The 12,372-nt window shown below is 45.2% G+C and overlaps 1 protein-coding gene across 1 annotated transcript in view; it reads left to right on the forward strand.

The window, feature by feature from the left end:
- Nucleotides 1-7,866: 7,866 nt before the first annotated feature.
- The window catches only part of Efcab10 (EF-hand calcium binding domain 10), a 7,880-nt gene continuing 3,374 nt past the window's right edge, over nt 7,867-12,372 (forward strand). The window contains exons 1-3 of the mRNA XM_021202646.1: nt 7,867-8,246; nt 11,526-11,690; nt 11,795-11,882. Of these exons, the coding sequence (XP_021058305.1) occupies nt 8,138-8,246; nt 11,526-11,690; nt 11,795-11,882 (362 nt within the window). The 5' untranslated portion in view covers nt 7,867-8,137. The remainder of the gene's footprint in view (nt 8,247-11,525; nt 11,691-11,794; nt 11,883-12,372) is intronic.

Below are 12,372 nucleotides of genomic sequence, written 5' to 3' on the forward strand. Positions count from 1 at the left end.
TAAATTTGAGTGCCACAGAGAAGCCAGGCCTTTCAAATGCTTGGGCATAAGGGCTGGGTGGCAGCACTGAGGGGGAATATTATTGCAGTCGGCGGAATCCATGCGCCCACAAAGCAGTGTGTTCCTGGGGAGTTACAGCAGTCTGCGATACTGAAGAGAGACTTGTGAGAGAGATAAGGGTGGTCCCAATATTTGACATAGAGCAGTTAATTGTTTAGAAAGGATAGCTTCTCAGAGGGAGGCTGTAAGGAAGTTTTAATAGAGTGAGACATAGCCTGGCCATTATGGTAAAAGATCTGCTGGAGACAGGATAAAATTTGTTGAATATTTGGGGATGGTAATGAAAATGTTGGTTGTAAAAGCAGAGTACATTGTGGCATGTGAGAAGGACCCAGGCCTCCCAGAGCCTCAGCTCTAGCTGCCTCATCCATCCCTTTATTTCCCTTGGGAGATAATGAAGCTGTTTGCTTGTCATGGTCTACAGTGGACCACATGATGGCTGTGGGGGAAAAAAAAGAGGCCTCCAGCAGGGCCACGATTTGGTCTGAGTTGGTTATGGACCCATCTTTTGTTGTCCATAGCCTCTGCTTCTTTCAAATAGCTGCGTGTGACAAGAGAATGTGCAGAACACTGGAGTCTGTATAAAGGTTTAGGGATCGTCCATTTGCGAATTGGAAGGCACGAGTAAGAGCTATTACCTCACCCATTGGGTTGTGGTTTGGGCTGGAAGGGCCCGTGCTTCGATCGGCACAGTGTCTGAAACAATAGCCCATCCCACTTTTCACACTCCTTTGTGGAAGAAGGAGCTGCCATGTGTGTATCGGTGGCCTGGAGCAGTGCGCCCTCGTGTGTGTGTGTGTGTGTGTGTGTGTGTGTGTGTGTGTGTGTGTGTGTGTGTATGTGTGTGTATGTGTGTAGGACGAGGTAGTAACTCTTAGAGTCTCAGTGTAAGAATGAGATGAGGATTTCCGGACTGACTTGGGGAGGAGATTTGGAATGTGAAGAGGTGGGAATGGCTGAAAGGTAAGCGTGGTGTCCTCTACCAGTGCTACCTGAAGAGAGAGTGTAGTGTAAGGTGTAGTGTTTGAAGAGCCTTCCTTGTATGTTAGAACGTGAGGCAGGTAGTGAGGAGAGGAGACAGTAACTAACAAGTGACCTCAAAGTTAATGTCTTTGATTCACTCTAAGACGTTCAGCTGCAGCCAGAGTGTGCAAGGTGCCTGTGTTGGGATAGTATGGTTTAGTTTTTTCAATAAGCATTCAATGGGCACAAAGGAAGGTCCCAGTTGGTGACCCAGGACACCGATGGCATATATCTCTCCTTAACTTAACTCTTGTTACTTAACTCCACAGTAACATAGAGTTACTGTGAGTTAAGTCTGGAAGAGGTAGGGCTGAATCCAGGAGGAGGGCCCGTTGAAGCTTACAAAATGGCTGGGTAATAGGTACAGGAGGGGGTCCACGTGAGTGTCCTAGGGCCACCTTATATAGGGGGCAGTCGGGAAGAGAGAAAGAAGGAATCTAAAAGCATAAGAAGCCAGCCGTCTTTAGGAAGAATAGAATTTAGTCTTTGGAGGTGGGGGCCTGTGACTGAACTAAGTGTTTTCTACCTAGGATAATGGCCTTGAGAGTCAGAGTAATATCTAATTCCAGATAAGTATCCTGAGGGGGTGACAGCTGGACCTTAGAGGGTGAGACCCTATGTCCCCAACCAGACAGAAAGTTTAGTAATGTAGAGGCATCTCTCTGGCTAATTTGCAGGGAAGGACTACAAAGGAGATGGCCGTCTATGCATTTAATAAGTTCCTATGGATTTAGGAAGAGAATAAGAGAGCAAATCAGAGGCCAGAGCCTGGTCAAATAGATGTGGGCTGTCCCAGGAACCCTGGGGCAGGACCCTGGGTGAGCTGGCTGGAACACTGAGTGTCTGGGTTGATTCAAGTAAGGGCAAAGATATTTTGTGACTGGGAGTTTGGAGGAATAGAAAGGAAGAATTTGAGGTCTAGGACACAGAAACGGGGGTCTCCAAGGGAGGGGTGGGGGGTGGGGGTGGATACGATGGGGTGAAGGGGAACTACAGCTGAGCTGATAAGTCGGAGAGCCTGAACTAAGCAGTAAGTTCCATTGGGTTTTTAAACTCCGAGTATGCGGGTAAAGGGGGAAGAAGTGGGGTACTGAAGGGTCTTTGTTAAGAAGTCAGAAATAAGTGACTTATTCCTTGAAGCTGTGAGAGAGAGTGGGTACTGAGCCTGGGTGATATATTTGGTGGGGTTTTGCAAGTGAGTGATGGGGAGGGGGCTGTAATGTTTGTCTATAGAGAAGTTTTGGGGTGTCCCATTCTCAGGGATCTATCTTGGGGGTTGGTAAGGGAGAAGGTGTGTCAGATTGTGTGGTTTGAAGGAGGATGAGAAGTTGAATATCTGACAAGCCTGGAGTCAAGAGAGTGGAAAGACAAAAAAAAAGAGAGGATCCCACATTGGCTAGAAGGCCTATTCCCTGCAAGGTGAGGGGACAGACTGGTACCGCCAGAAAGAAGTAAGGGTAATATCCTTAAAGACACGTGTAGAATATTACAATTAAACTTATCACCACCGAGCTTCAAATAAATGAGCCTCAAACTATATTTATTTATTACCCCTAATCTAAATCTCTAACATTAGTTTGGTTCTTGCCCCACTTATGCTCCCCAAATACTTGCTTTTGTTCATTTTCTGGATATTTCTGCTCCAGCAGTCTGGTGTTCCGGGGAAGCATTTCACTCTGGCACGTGCTACGGGTCCATCCTGACCAATGGAGCCCTTCTGTTCTCTCCAAATTCTCTTCCTCTGTGCTTCTTCTCCCTCTCTCTCCTCTCTTCTTCTCTTTGTGGTCCCTACCCGTGACCCCACCCCCACCCCCAGCCCAGTAACTCAGAGTCTATCTTTCTCTACCTCCCCTAGTAATTGGCTGTCACCAGCTTTATTTAACCAATAGTTTTAAATTGGGGAGCAAGGTTTACACAACAAAGATTGGTGGTATTCATGAGGATCTTGTCTTGGAACAACCAGATCTTGAGGTACATGATTTACCATTTGAATATAAACAGCATCAGGGTTGATCTCAGTTGGTAAGGCTGCGCCCCTACCCAACACCTGGGGAACAAGAAGGAAAGAAAGGTGGTTGCCTAAAACTCCATACTGAGGAGGTGGTCCTGGTGTCCAGAAGAAGGAAACAGACCACCCTGATGCTGTGATGTCTACCCAAGGCTTCTTGTTTGAGAGGTCAGTAGTCAGGACAAAGGGGCTTGGGGCCCCTCAGTAGTCCATGACCAGATCTAGGAGATCTTCGGGAGGATGCTCTGGGCCTGATGTCCTCAAATGCTGAGGGACTTGGGGAGCAATCAACACCCCAGTGCCTTTCTTGTTGACACCTTGGCCATGATCTGGGTAGTCTACAAGGCTCTGACAGGCCTAGGCCTAGTGACCTTACCGACCATATTTAAAACAGGGACCCAGAGGTTCTCCAGTTTTGGGGGCCTCCCTAGGAATCCTGGGTAATTGCCATGTCCAGCTGAGAGGCCTTAGCCAGCATCAGGTATTTTTGTTTTTACTCTTTTTTCATCTCTCCTATGGTACACCCTGAAGGCCACGGCTAAGACTCCTGTCTGTGGAGTCAGGGGTCCATTTTCTAGATGTTTACGTTTGGCCCTAATAGGAAAATTCTGGAAGAAAAAGTAAGTCATAAAGAGTTGTTTTCCATCTGGGGGTCTCAAGATTCAGATTGGTGTATTGTAAGAGAGCCTTTGTAAGGTGGACTAGGAACCTAGATAGGTTTTTGTGTTTGTCCTGAATGACCTCTAGAAATTTTTCATAATTTACCACTTTAAGGGTGGCCTTATGGAGACAAGTCAGGAGGCAGGTAACATAAATCGGCCCCTAGCAAGGATGACCCCTGGGATGTTGTAATTCCACCGAGGGGACTGACTTAATCCTGGATGGGTGGTGTTAGTTTGGTGGATTTTGCCTGCATGTGCCTTAGCCACATCCCAGACTCAGCTGTGTTCCCTGGGAAGAAGATTGTTGGTGAGAAACATATAAACATCAGGGGAGAAGGCATTGTAAGAATGGATGATGTACCATAATTCTTTAATAAAGGTGGAAGAATTTGCAGTGTAGGACCCAAATATTTTCTGTTTGAGAGAGTTCACGTAATAGAAGAGGATGTATACTTTAAGCAAACTATCCTAGCAACCTTCTGCAAGGGAAGAACTGTGGCAGGTTTGGGCCCTCTAGGGGGAGACAAAGGAGGTTCCATGGTGGAACGGGAGCAAGGAGCAGGACTAAGGGCTGCCAGTGGGCTAAAGTGGGCACCCAAGAGGGTTGATCTCAGTAGCCTATCGCTGAGAAGTGAGAAGGGGAGACTAAAGAGAGAGGGAGAGAAGAGGCTGTGGGCCGAGGCCAACAAGGGGAGGCTCAAAAGCATGATGGAAAGGAAGCATGGTGGGGGAGGAGTCACCCCTAGGAGGAGTTATTTTTCCTTGGCTGGCTAGTGCCCTGTGGTCGCCTTTAATCAAGTGGGAGTGACGTCACCTGGCAAAAAGTCCTTCCTTTCCAGCCCTAGCAAAGATGGCTGTTGGCCACATGGTGGTCTCCATCCAGATGGGGGCACAGCAGCTCAGACGGCAGCAAGCCTCGTGTTTCCTTAAAGGTAACCTATACATAAAATTTAAACTATCAACCCTGGTGTTATGAGTTTTAAGTTAACAGATGTACTGGGTTTCAATCATACCCGCTGTGTTTACGAATCTTGAGGCACAGAAAGTTCACACAATAGACCCACAAATCCTGAGCAAGAGTTTTAGAGACTTAAATCAAAACTAAAAGAGTATGAGATGAGTCACAATAGTCTCCTTTAGGAAGAGTCTGTTCCTTTATTCTGTTTTGCTCTCCTTTCTCTGTCACACAGTCAGGTAGCTTGCCTGATATGGGGCAAACCCTATCATATTTTGGAGGAAACCTTTAAGCAAACATGCTTGGGTCTAGAGGAAGGAGAGCCGTATCCAAACTCCAGATCCAGCTTTTAATTATAAGTGGGACACCACAAGACAGCAGTCTAATGTTACTCATGGCTAAAAGAAGCCTGAGTCCCCACAAAACTGAATCCAATAAACCGAGGACAAAGAAGGCTTAGAAATAGGAAAATTTTAGGGTGGGGATATGGACAGGGGATGCTGCGGGGGTGGGGGGCTGAGACACAGGTCAGCATGTGGGTGTGTGTACCAACTGCACCTGGCCTACTACCCTGCTTCTTCCTTCTCCTATGTCAGGCCTTGTTCTCACTTTGCAACAAACTTATAGATCCATCAACATTAACTTAAAAGACAGGACATTCACAACATGTGGGAGCAAGGTGGGGGGTGGGGCAGGGAGACCAGGCCCCTACCATCTACACCCCCCCCCCAAATCCAAACAGGGCTTGGAGTGGAGAAAAGAGAAATAGGGAATGGGTAATTTCTTTCCACTCCCAGACCAGTAGCAGTATTGTAAAATTCCCAAATACTATGGGGATCCAGTGCGCCACTAGGCAGCCTTTTAGTTTGATAATATAAGGGGTATTGAGGCCAAATTCCATTGCAAACGTGAATAAAGTTATGGTCCTTTTGATCAGATGCCAGGTGAAGAGGCTGGGCATCTCCTGAGAGGCATCCCAAGGATATCATATCCCAAGGATGTGAAAAACATGGATGGGAGAAGGGAAGGACAATTCTACCTACAGCCTTGTGGGAAAACTGCTAATTATGGTAGAAATCTACGGTTGACTAGATAGCCTTCTGGGGCTTGGCATGTAGTGAGGGACTACCCTCATTAACAGGGATCCTCCTTCTCTGACCTTATCCCAGGAACTCTAAGCCCCCACACTCACCTCTACCTGAGGAATGTCACACAGCCTCTATAAGTTCGTAATTTATCAGTTTCCTTTCTCTGGACAAAAACCTGTTCAGTTAGTCCCTGAGATTCTTGAAATGCTTCCCCATGATAATGAGGTATGCCAGGTACCCTAAGTCCCCAGCCAGTGACCTTTACCCATCCTAGATGCCCTTACCCTCAGTCCCCCAAAACCTTATAAGCCTTCATTCACCATAAGCAAAGTTGATCTGGCTACTGACCAGCAGTACCCGTGTGGGCATTCACTGTCCGTGCTCACAGGGCTTCTCAACCCCCTGTTCATTGTCTCTGCTCCTACTGACCTTGTGCATTGAGTCAGCTGATGATCCATGAGGAATTCGTGACCCAGGTGGCTTGTAGTCACCTGCGTTCCCAGGACTCAGGGAGGACTAAAAGAGGACCAAGCCCTTCAGTGGGTTAGCACAGTATGTGTTCCAGAGGAAAGGGGTGGGGAATGGGGTTGCCAAAGCCTCGAGGGTCTAGAGAAGCTGTGGGATTACAGGTAGTTCTGAAGGGAAGACAGGAAAAGAGGGCAGGAAGGGGCTCAATAGCCTGGTTGGGCCTGAGGAAACTGCAGGATTGCAGCTCCAAGGGTGGAGAGAAGAAGGAGTCAGGTGAAGAGGGCCACCAGGTAGCCTTAAAGACACTTACTGCCTAAGTCCCGCTTTGAGCCTATTGCATGTAACGAATTGCAGGGGTTATACTGTATATGCAAATTTTTCATGTATAGACATATAATGGCTTAATTACAGAAAACAAATACTTTTAATATTTTCCCACTGTCATTCATCAGCATGCATGAAATCTGTGTATTAGACTGTATTCAAAGGATTAATTTGTTCATTCATTTATTTATTTTACTGGGCTGCCTCTGCCCTCCCTCTCTGTCCTGGGAATACAGGTGTTCATCTTTATATGCTGCTATAATTTATGAGTTAATGTTTTGTTGGAGGTTGCCGGGATTAAGTCTAGAGCCTCCCTCACACTAGACCAGGGCTCAGAGACTCATCTATGCCCCCTGACCATTTTAAATAGGGTCTTTGGTTTTGTTCATTTAGATTTTTGGGGTGTTGTTATGGGAAAGCAGGGGATCTAACCCCCAGTCTTGACATTCTAGTCAAGTNCTATACCATTGAGCTATGACTTATTCGCAGATGTTTGGTTTGTTGCCTTGAATGTCATAAGTAGAATAAAATAAAATCATTAAAGTATGTTTTTGACTTGGGGAAAAGAGAATTTCCAAGAATTACTGGCATGGCCCTAAATGTACGTCAGCCAATTTGTATTATGTATTTCTGTGATGTAGCATTTTTGGCTTTGACAATTATAAAATCAAAATACCAGCCAACTTTGAAAAACGTTGAAGATGTTCTGTGCTTTGCAGTATCAAGTATTTAGCTGGCATTTAATTCCTTAAAATAAGCAAGCACCTACATGCACATTGGCACACAAATTTGCTTTTATTGTTAATGGTGTTTACAAAGCAAAATGTTTTGCTTTGGTTTAGTTTGTTTTGGTTTTCTGAGACAGGGCTATGTATCTCAGGCTGGTCTTCACCTCTGTTTGTAGCCAAGGATGACATTGAACCCTAATCTTCCACCTCCAAGTGCTGGTACTATATACAGGCATGCACCATTGCACCTGACTTCGAAGAACTTTTGAAAAATCGTTTATCTACTTTATACAGGGTTGCACAGGAAAAGTGTTAAACGAGTTGAACGTGGAGAAACGTTAGGCAACCCTGGTGTAGTTCAGCAGAAAACACCCAAGCTCGGTATCCATAACCCGAGACCTCCTGCCAGGGCAACCCTGCGGGGTGCTCACCCAAAAAATGCTATTTAGGATTCTTAGAATTGCTAACGTTCTTTTCTCATTGATAAATCCTGGGTTCCCATCACTTAAACCCTTATTCTGGGACAAACAAGTACAGGAAGCAAGAACCCGGACCAAACAAGCTCAGCCTCTGTCGATGAAAGAGTTGGCACCGGCACCACAAGCTGGTGTGCCCTCGCAGACGGCCCGCCACACCCCTGCTTCTTCCTCAAGGAAGCCCCTGGAAAGGGGGTCGTCCTGGTACCTGGGAGGGAGGAGGGAGAGGAGGAGGAGTGGGGATGGGGAAGAAGGTGGGGTGTTTCACGTGACTGAGCACGAAAGGGGCGGAGCTGGGTCGCCTGGAGGCTGCCTGGTCGCCTAGCAACGGCTCAGCTAGGCAACATGGAGCCTGTGGCTGACCGGGAGCTTCAGGCCAAGATGTATTTAGAAAGACATCGGATCATGGAGTTGCTGAGTCAACTTACTAGCTTCCTCCTCTTTGCCCGACCAAGTAAGGGTTTTGTCTCCACTGGCTTTCTGTCTCCCCCTCCCTAGTCGAAGGGTCGCCAGCCCGCCGCTTCACTCCCTATAGCCAGTCCAATCCACTCGCTCCATTCCCTGCTTCCCCACGAGTGGAGCCCTGCCGGAGTTCGAAGGCTCTGTGAGCCCCTCACCCTCCACGCACCTCCCCAGCTCTGAGTCAAACGTGATAAATGTCCTCTTGGTGCCACAGGCAATGGTAGGGAGGCTGGCAGAGTCTGCGAGTGGCAGAGTCTGGGGACTGCCTAGCTCCAGGTCCACCCCTTAGTTATGAGTGCTTGAGGCAAGGCTGAAAGTGCTTTTCTTCCATGGGAAAACGGAGATAATAGTATGGATCCAATGGGGACAGAGCGAACACCAGGGGCGGGGGGGTTATCATATACATTACAGCTATATCGGCCTTGGCCGGGCATGCAATAGATCTTTTCAATTTCAAGGAGTCTCTAATTTATTAAGGGAGCTAAAAACAATGGTTAACGTGAGCTGCCAGGATCCTCCTAGAGAGCCGGGGTTTTTGTTTTTTTTTCCTGGCATTTTTATACATTAGACGCCTTCAAAGTTTGGGTTATTTCATAATTGTTATTGGTGTATGGTAAGATGTTACATTTGAGATGAAGACAAGATTGCATCCTCCCAGGGTGCCTTGATCCTGCCAGCCTTCCCAAGTCTCCAACATTCCGAAATGTTCATTTACTTCTGTGGAAAGGAAAGAGAAATACCATTCCAACGCAGAAAAAAACCAAAACCAAAACCCACCACCACCATCACCAACAAAAACCCAGAAAAATAGTTCCACCTAGGGGATGAGAAAAATATTTTTGAAATATTTTATTGTATTTTAAAAATGTATTCATTTAAACATGTATAGCTGTTTTGCCTGCATATCTGGCTGTGTATCATGGGCGTGCCTGTGTGCCTGTGTGCCTGATCCCTGAAGAGGTTAGAAGATAAGTGTCACATCCCCTGAACTAGAGTTGCCCATGGTCTGAGGCACTATATGGGTGCTGGGACCTGAAGCAGATCCTTGCTCTTAACCACTGACGATTACATTTAAAACACAAATTTAGGCCAGGTGGTGGTGGCACATGCCTTTAATCCCAGCACTTGGGAGACAGAGGCAGGCGGATTTCTGAGTTTGAGGCTAGCTTGGTCTACAAAGTGAGTCCCAGGACAGCCAGGGCTACACCAAGAAACAAACCCTGTCTTGAAAACAAAAAACAAAACAACAACAAAAAATTCCACAAATTTAGTATATCTAATGTTCAGAACCGTCAATGTTTAATAAATACATATATATTATGCTTAGATTACATTTCCTCTTTCTTTTTTCCTTTTCTCTTTCTCTTCATTGTCAAAGTAATGAAGTCTAGACTCATCTGGGAGATGGGGCCCTAGGCACGTCTGTGGTTATGTCTGGATTGGGAGGGGGAAACCTGTCCATCAGGCTGCAGCACTCTCAGGATTAGGATCCTGGAGATATAAAAAGCAGAAAAGTAAGCTGAGCAGAAGCAATCACCTCTCTGTGTTCTGCTCTGGGACTTTCCCCACCTTGATGGATTTTTAACTCCCGTACTGTGATGCGAAATAAACCCTCCTCCCTTAGGTTGCTTTTGCCAGAGTATTTTAGCATAGCATCAGAAAAGTAACTTATACAGAGACATACACTTCAAGTAATGACCATTATGATTTCCTTAACATACACAGAGAAGCCGGGCAGTGGTGGCACACACCTTTAATCACAGCACTCGAAGGCAGAGGCAGGCAGCTTTCTGAGTGTGATGCCAGTTTGTTCTACAGAGTGAGTTCCTGGACAGCTGGGGCTACACAGAGAAACCTTGTCTTTAAAAACCAAACACATACATACATACATACATACATACATACATACATACATACATACATAATACATACATACATACATACATGCATGCATATATACATACACACATACATGGAGAAGGGCAAGTATATAACACTATGGTTAAATAATATTGGTCAAATTCTGGCAGTTGAAGTTGGTGATGGGTCCCTTACCCTTTGCTTTAAGCTTGTTTTTCCTTTTATTTATGTGTGTGTGTGTGTGTGTGTGTGTGTGTGTGTGTGTGTGTCTGTTTCAGTACTTACTATGTGAATGCAGGGGCCTAAAGAGGCCATACTAAGGCATCAGATCCCCTGGAACTGGAGTTTCAGGCTATTGTGAGCCACTTGAGGTAGGTTCTGGGAACAGAACTTGGATCTTTTGCAAGGGCAAGTGTTATTAAATATTGAGTCACATCTGCCCCAATAGCCTTAAAAAAATAATTCTCACCAATAATTTTTAAAATTATTGTTAGAAAATGTGGGCCTGAGACCTAATATTCAAAGAGTAAAATGCAGTGATGGTGGCATTGGCCATCTAGGCAGCACTGTTTAATGTCTGACTTCTGCTATGATTGCTGCACTAGTTTGGAAAGTGGACTCAACTTTCTGTTTTTAAATCAGTGCGACAGAGGAGCCTGTTGATCCAGAGCACCGCTTCTTTGTCAGACATAAACACTCTGCCTCTTCAGAGGACAGCATTTGTCTAAGACTGTTTCTGTTTCCTGGGTTTTAGCTTCTTCCCTGCATCATGCCAACCCCTTTGTCTTTGTAATGTCCATCCCTTTCTGCAAATTAGATCATCTGGGAGCTTGCAAAATAACCCAATGTTAACTGCTAGAATTCGACCAATCTTGTTTCACCATTAGTGCCATCTGCTTGCCTTTCTCTTTGTATGTATGTGCACATGTATGTGCATATATATGTGTGTACATATGTATGTATGAGCATATGTGTGTATAGGTATGTACATATGTATGTATGCATGTGCATATGTATGTATGTGCATATGCATGTATGCATGTGCAAATGTATATATGCATATGTATGTATGTGATTATGTATACGCATTTGCATATATGTGCATATGCATGTATGCATGTGCATATTATGTGCGTATGTATGCATGTATGTATGTATATGCATATGTATGTATGTGCATATGTATGCATGTATGTATATACATATGTATGTACATTTGTATATGTGTATATGTATGCATGTGCATATGTTTGTATATATGCATTTGTTTTTTCAAGGCAGAGTTCTCTGTGTAGCCCTGACTGTCCTGGAACTCACTCTGTAGACCAGGGTGACAACCTCATAAGTGACTGTTTATACTTGTACACAGTTTAATTTCATATATGAGTAAGTCTCAACTGTTTATTTGCAGAAAAACCAAGAGAGTATTTAATCTCTCTTTTGGAACGTCTGAGAATTGCCAAGGCAACACGCGTGGCATTTCCCTACTTTATGGACAATTCTAACATCGCGTCCATGTTTGACATGATGGACACTGCTGGCAGAGGCTGCATATCATTTGTGCAGTATAAAGAAGGTTAGTGTGACCCATAAGCCGACTGGGGTGGCTCCGTCACTTTCTCTAGCTGAAAATAATCCTAGTTTGTAAATTTTTGTTTCTTCTCTTTCTCGATTTTGCAGCCTTAAAAAACTTGGGTCTGTGTACTGCAGATGAAGATTTGGATGATGATGGACATGTAATCACTCTGGATAAATTCAGGGATGAAGTGTAAGTTTTAAAATATTTTAATTGCATGGTATGATTTTGAAGTATTAATACCACTGCATATAGAGTACCATTACCCTTCCCTTAATGTGTGTTTGTGTGTTTGTTTGTGTATGTATGTGTGTGTGTGTGTGTGTGTGTGTGTGTGTGTGTGTGTGTGCGCACATATACGGGGCCCAGAGCAACCTTAGGTATCAGTCTTTACCTCCAGCCTTGTCTCTTTGTTATTTGCTGCTGCAATATTTACCCCAGGCTACCTAGCCAATAGGCTTGCAGGACGCTCCAGTAGAAGCACGAAGTTCACACTACAGTGCCCAACTTTATGTGTGTTCTGGGGATTCAAACTCGGGTCCTCACACTTGCATAGCAAGTCCTTTACCCACTCAGCCGTCTCTATAAACTCCCCCTCCTCACACACATACACCTCACACACATACACCTCACACACATACACCTCACACACATACACCTCACACACATACACCTCACACAC

The sequence above is a fragment of the Mus pahari genome, chromosome 7 (assembly GCF_900095145.1).
Source record: "Mus pahari chromosome 7, PAHARI_EIJ_v1.1, whole genome shotgun sequence".
In the NCBI taxonomy this organism is placed as follows: Eukaryota; Metazoa; Chordata; class Mammalia; order Rodentia; family Muridae; genus Mus; species Mus pahari.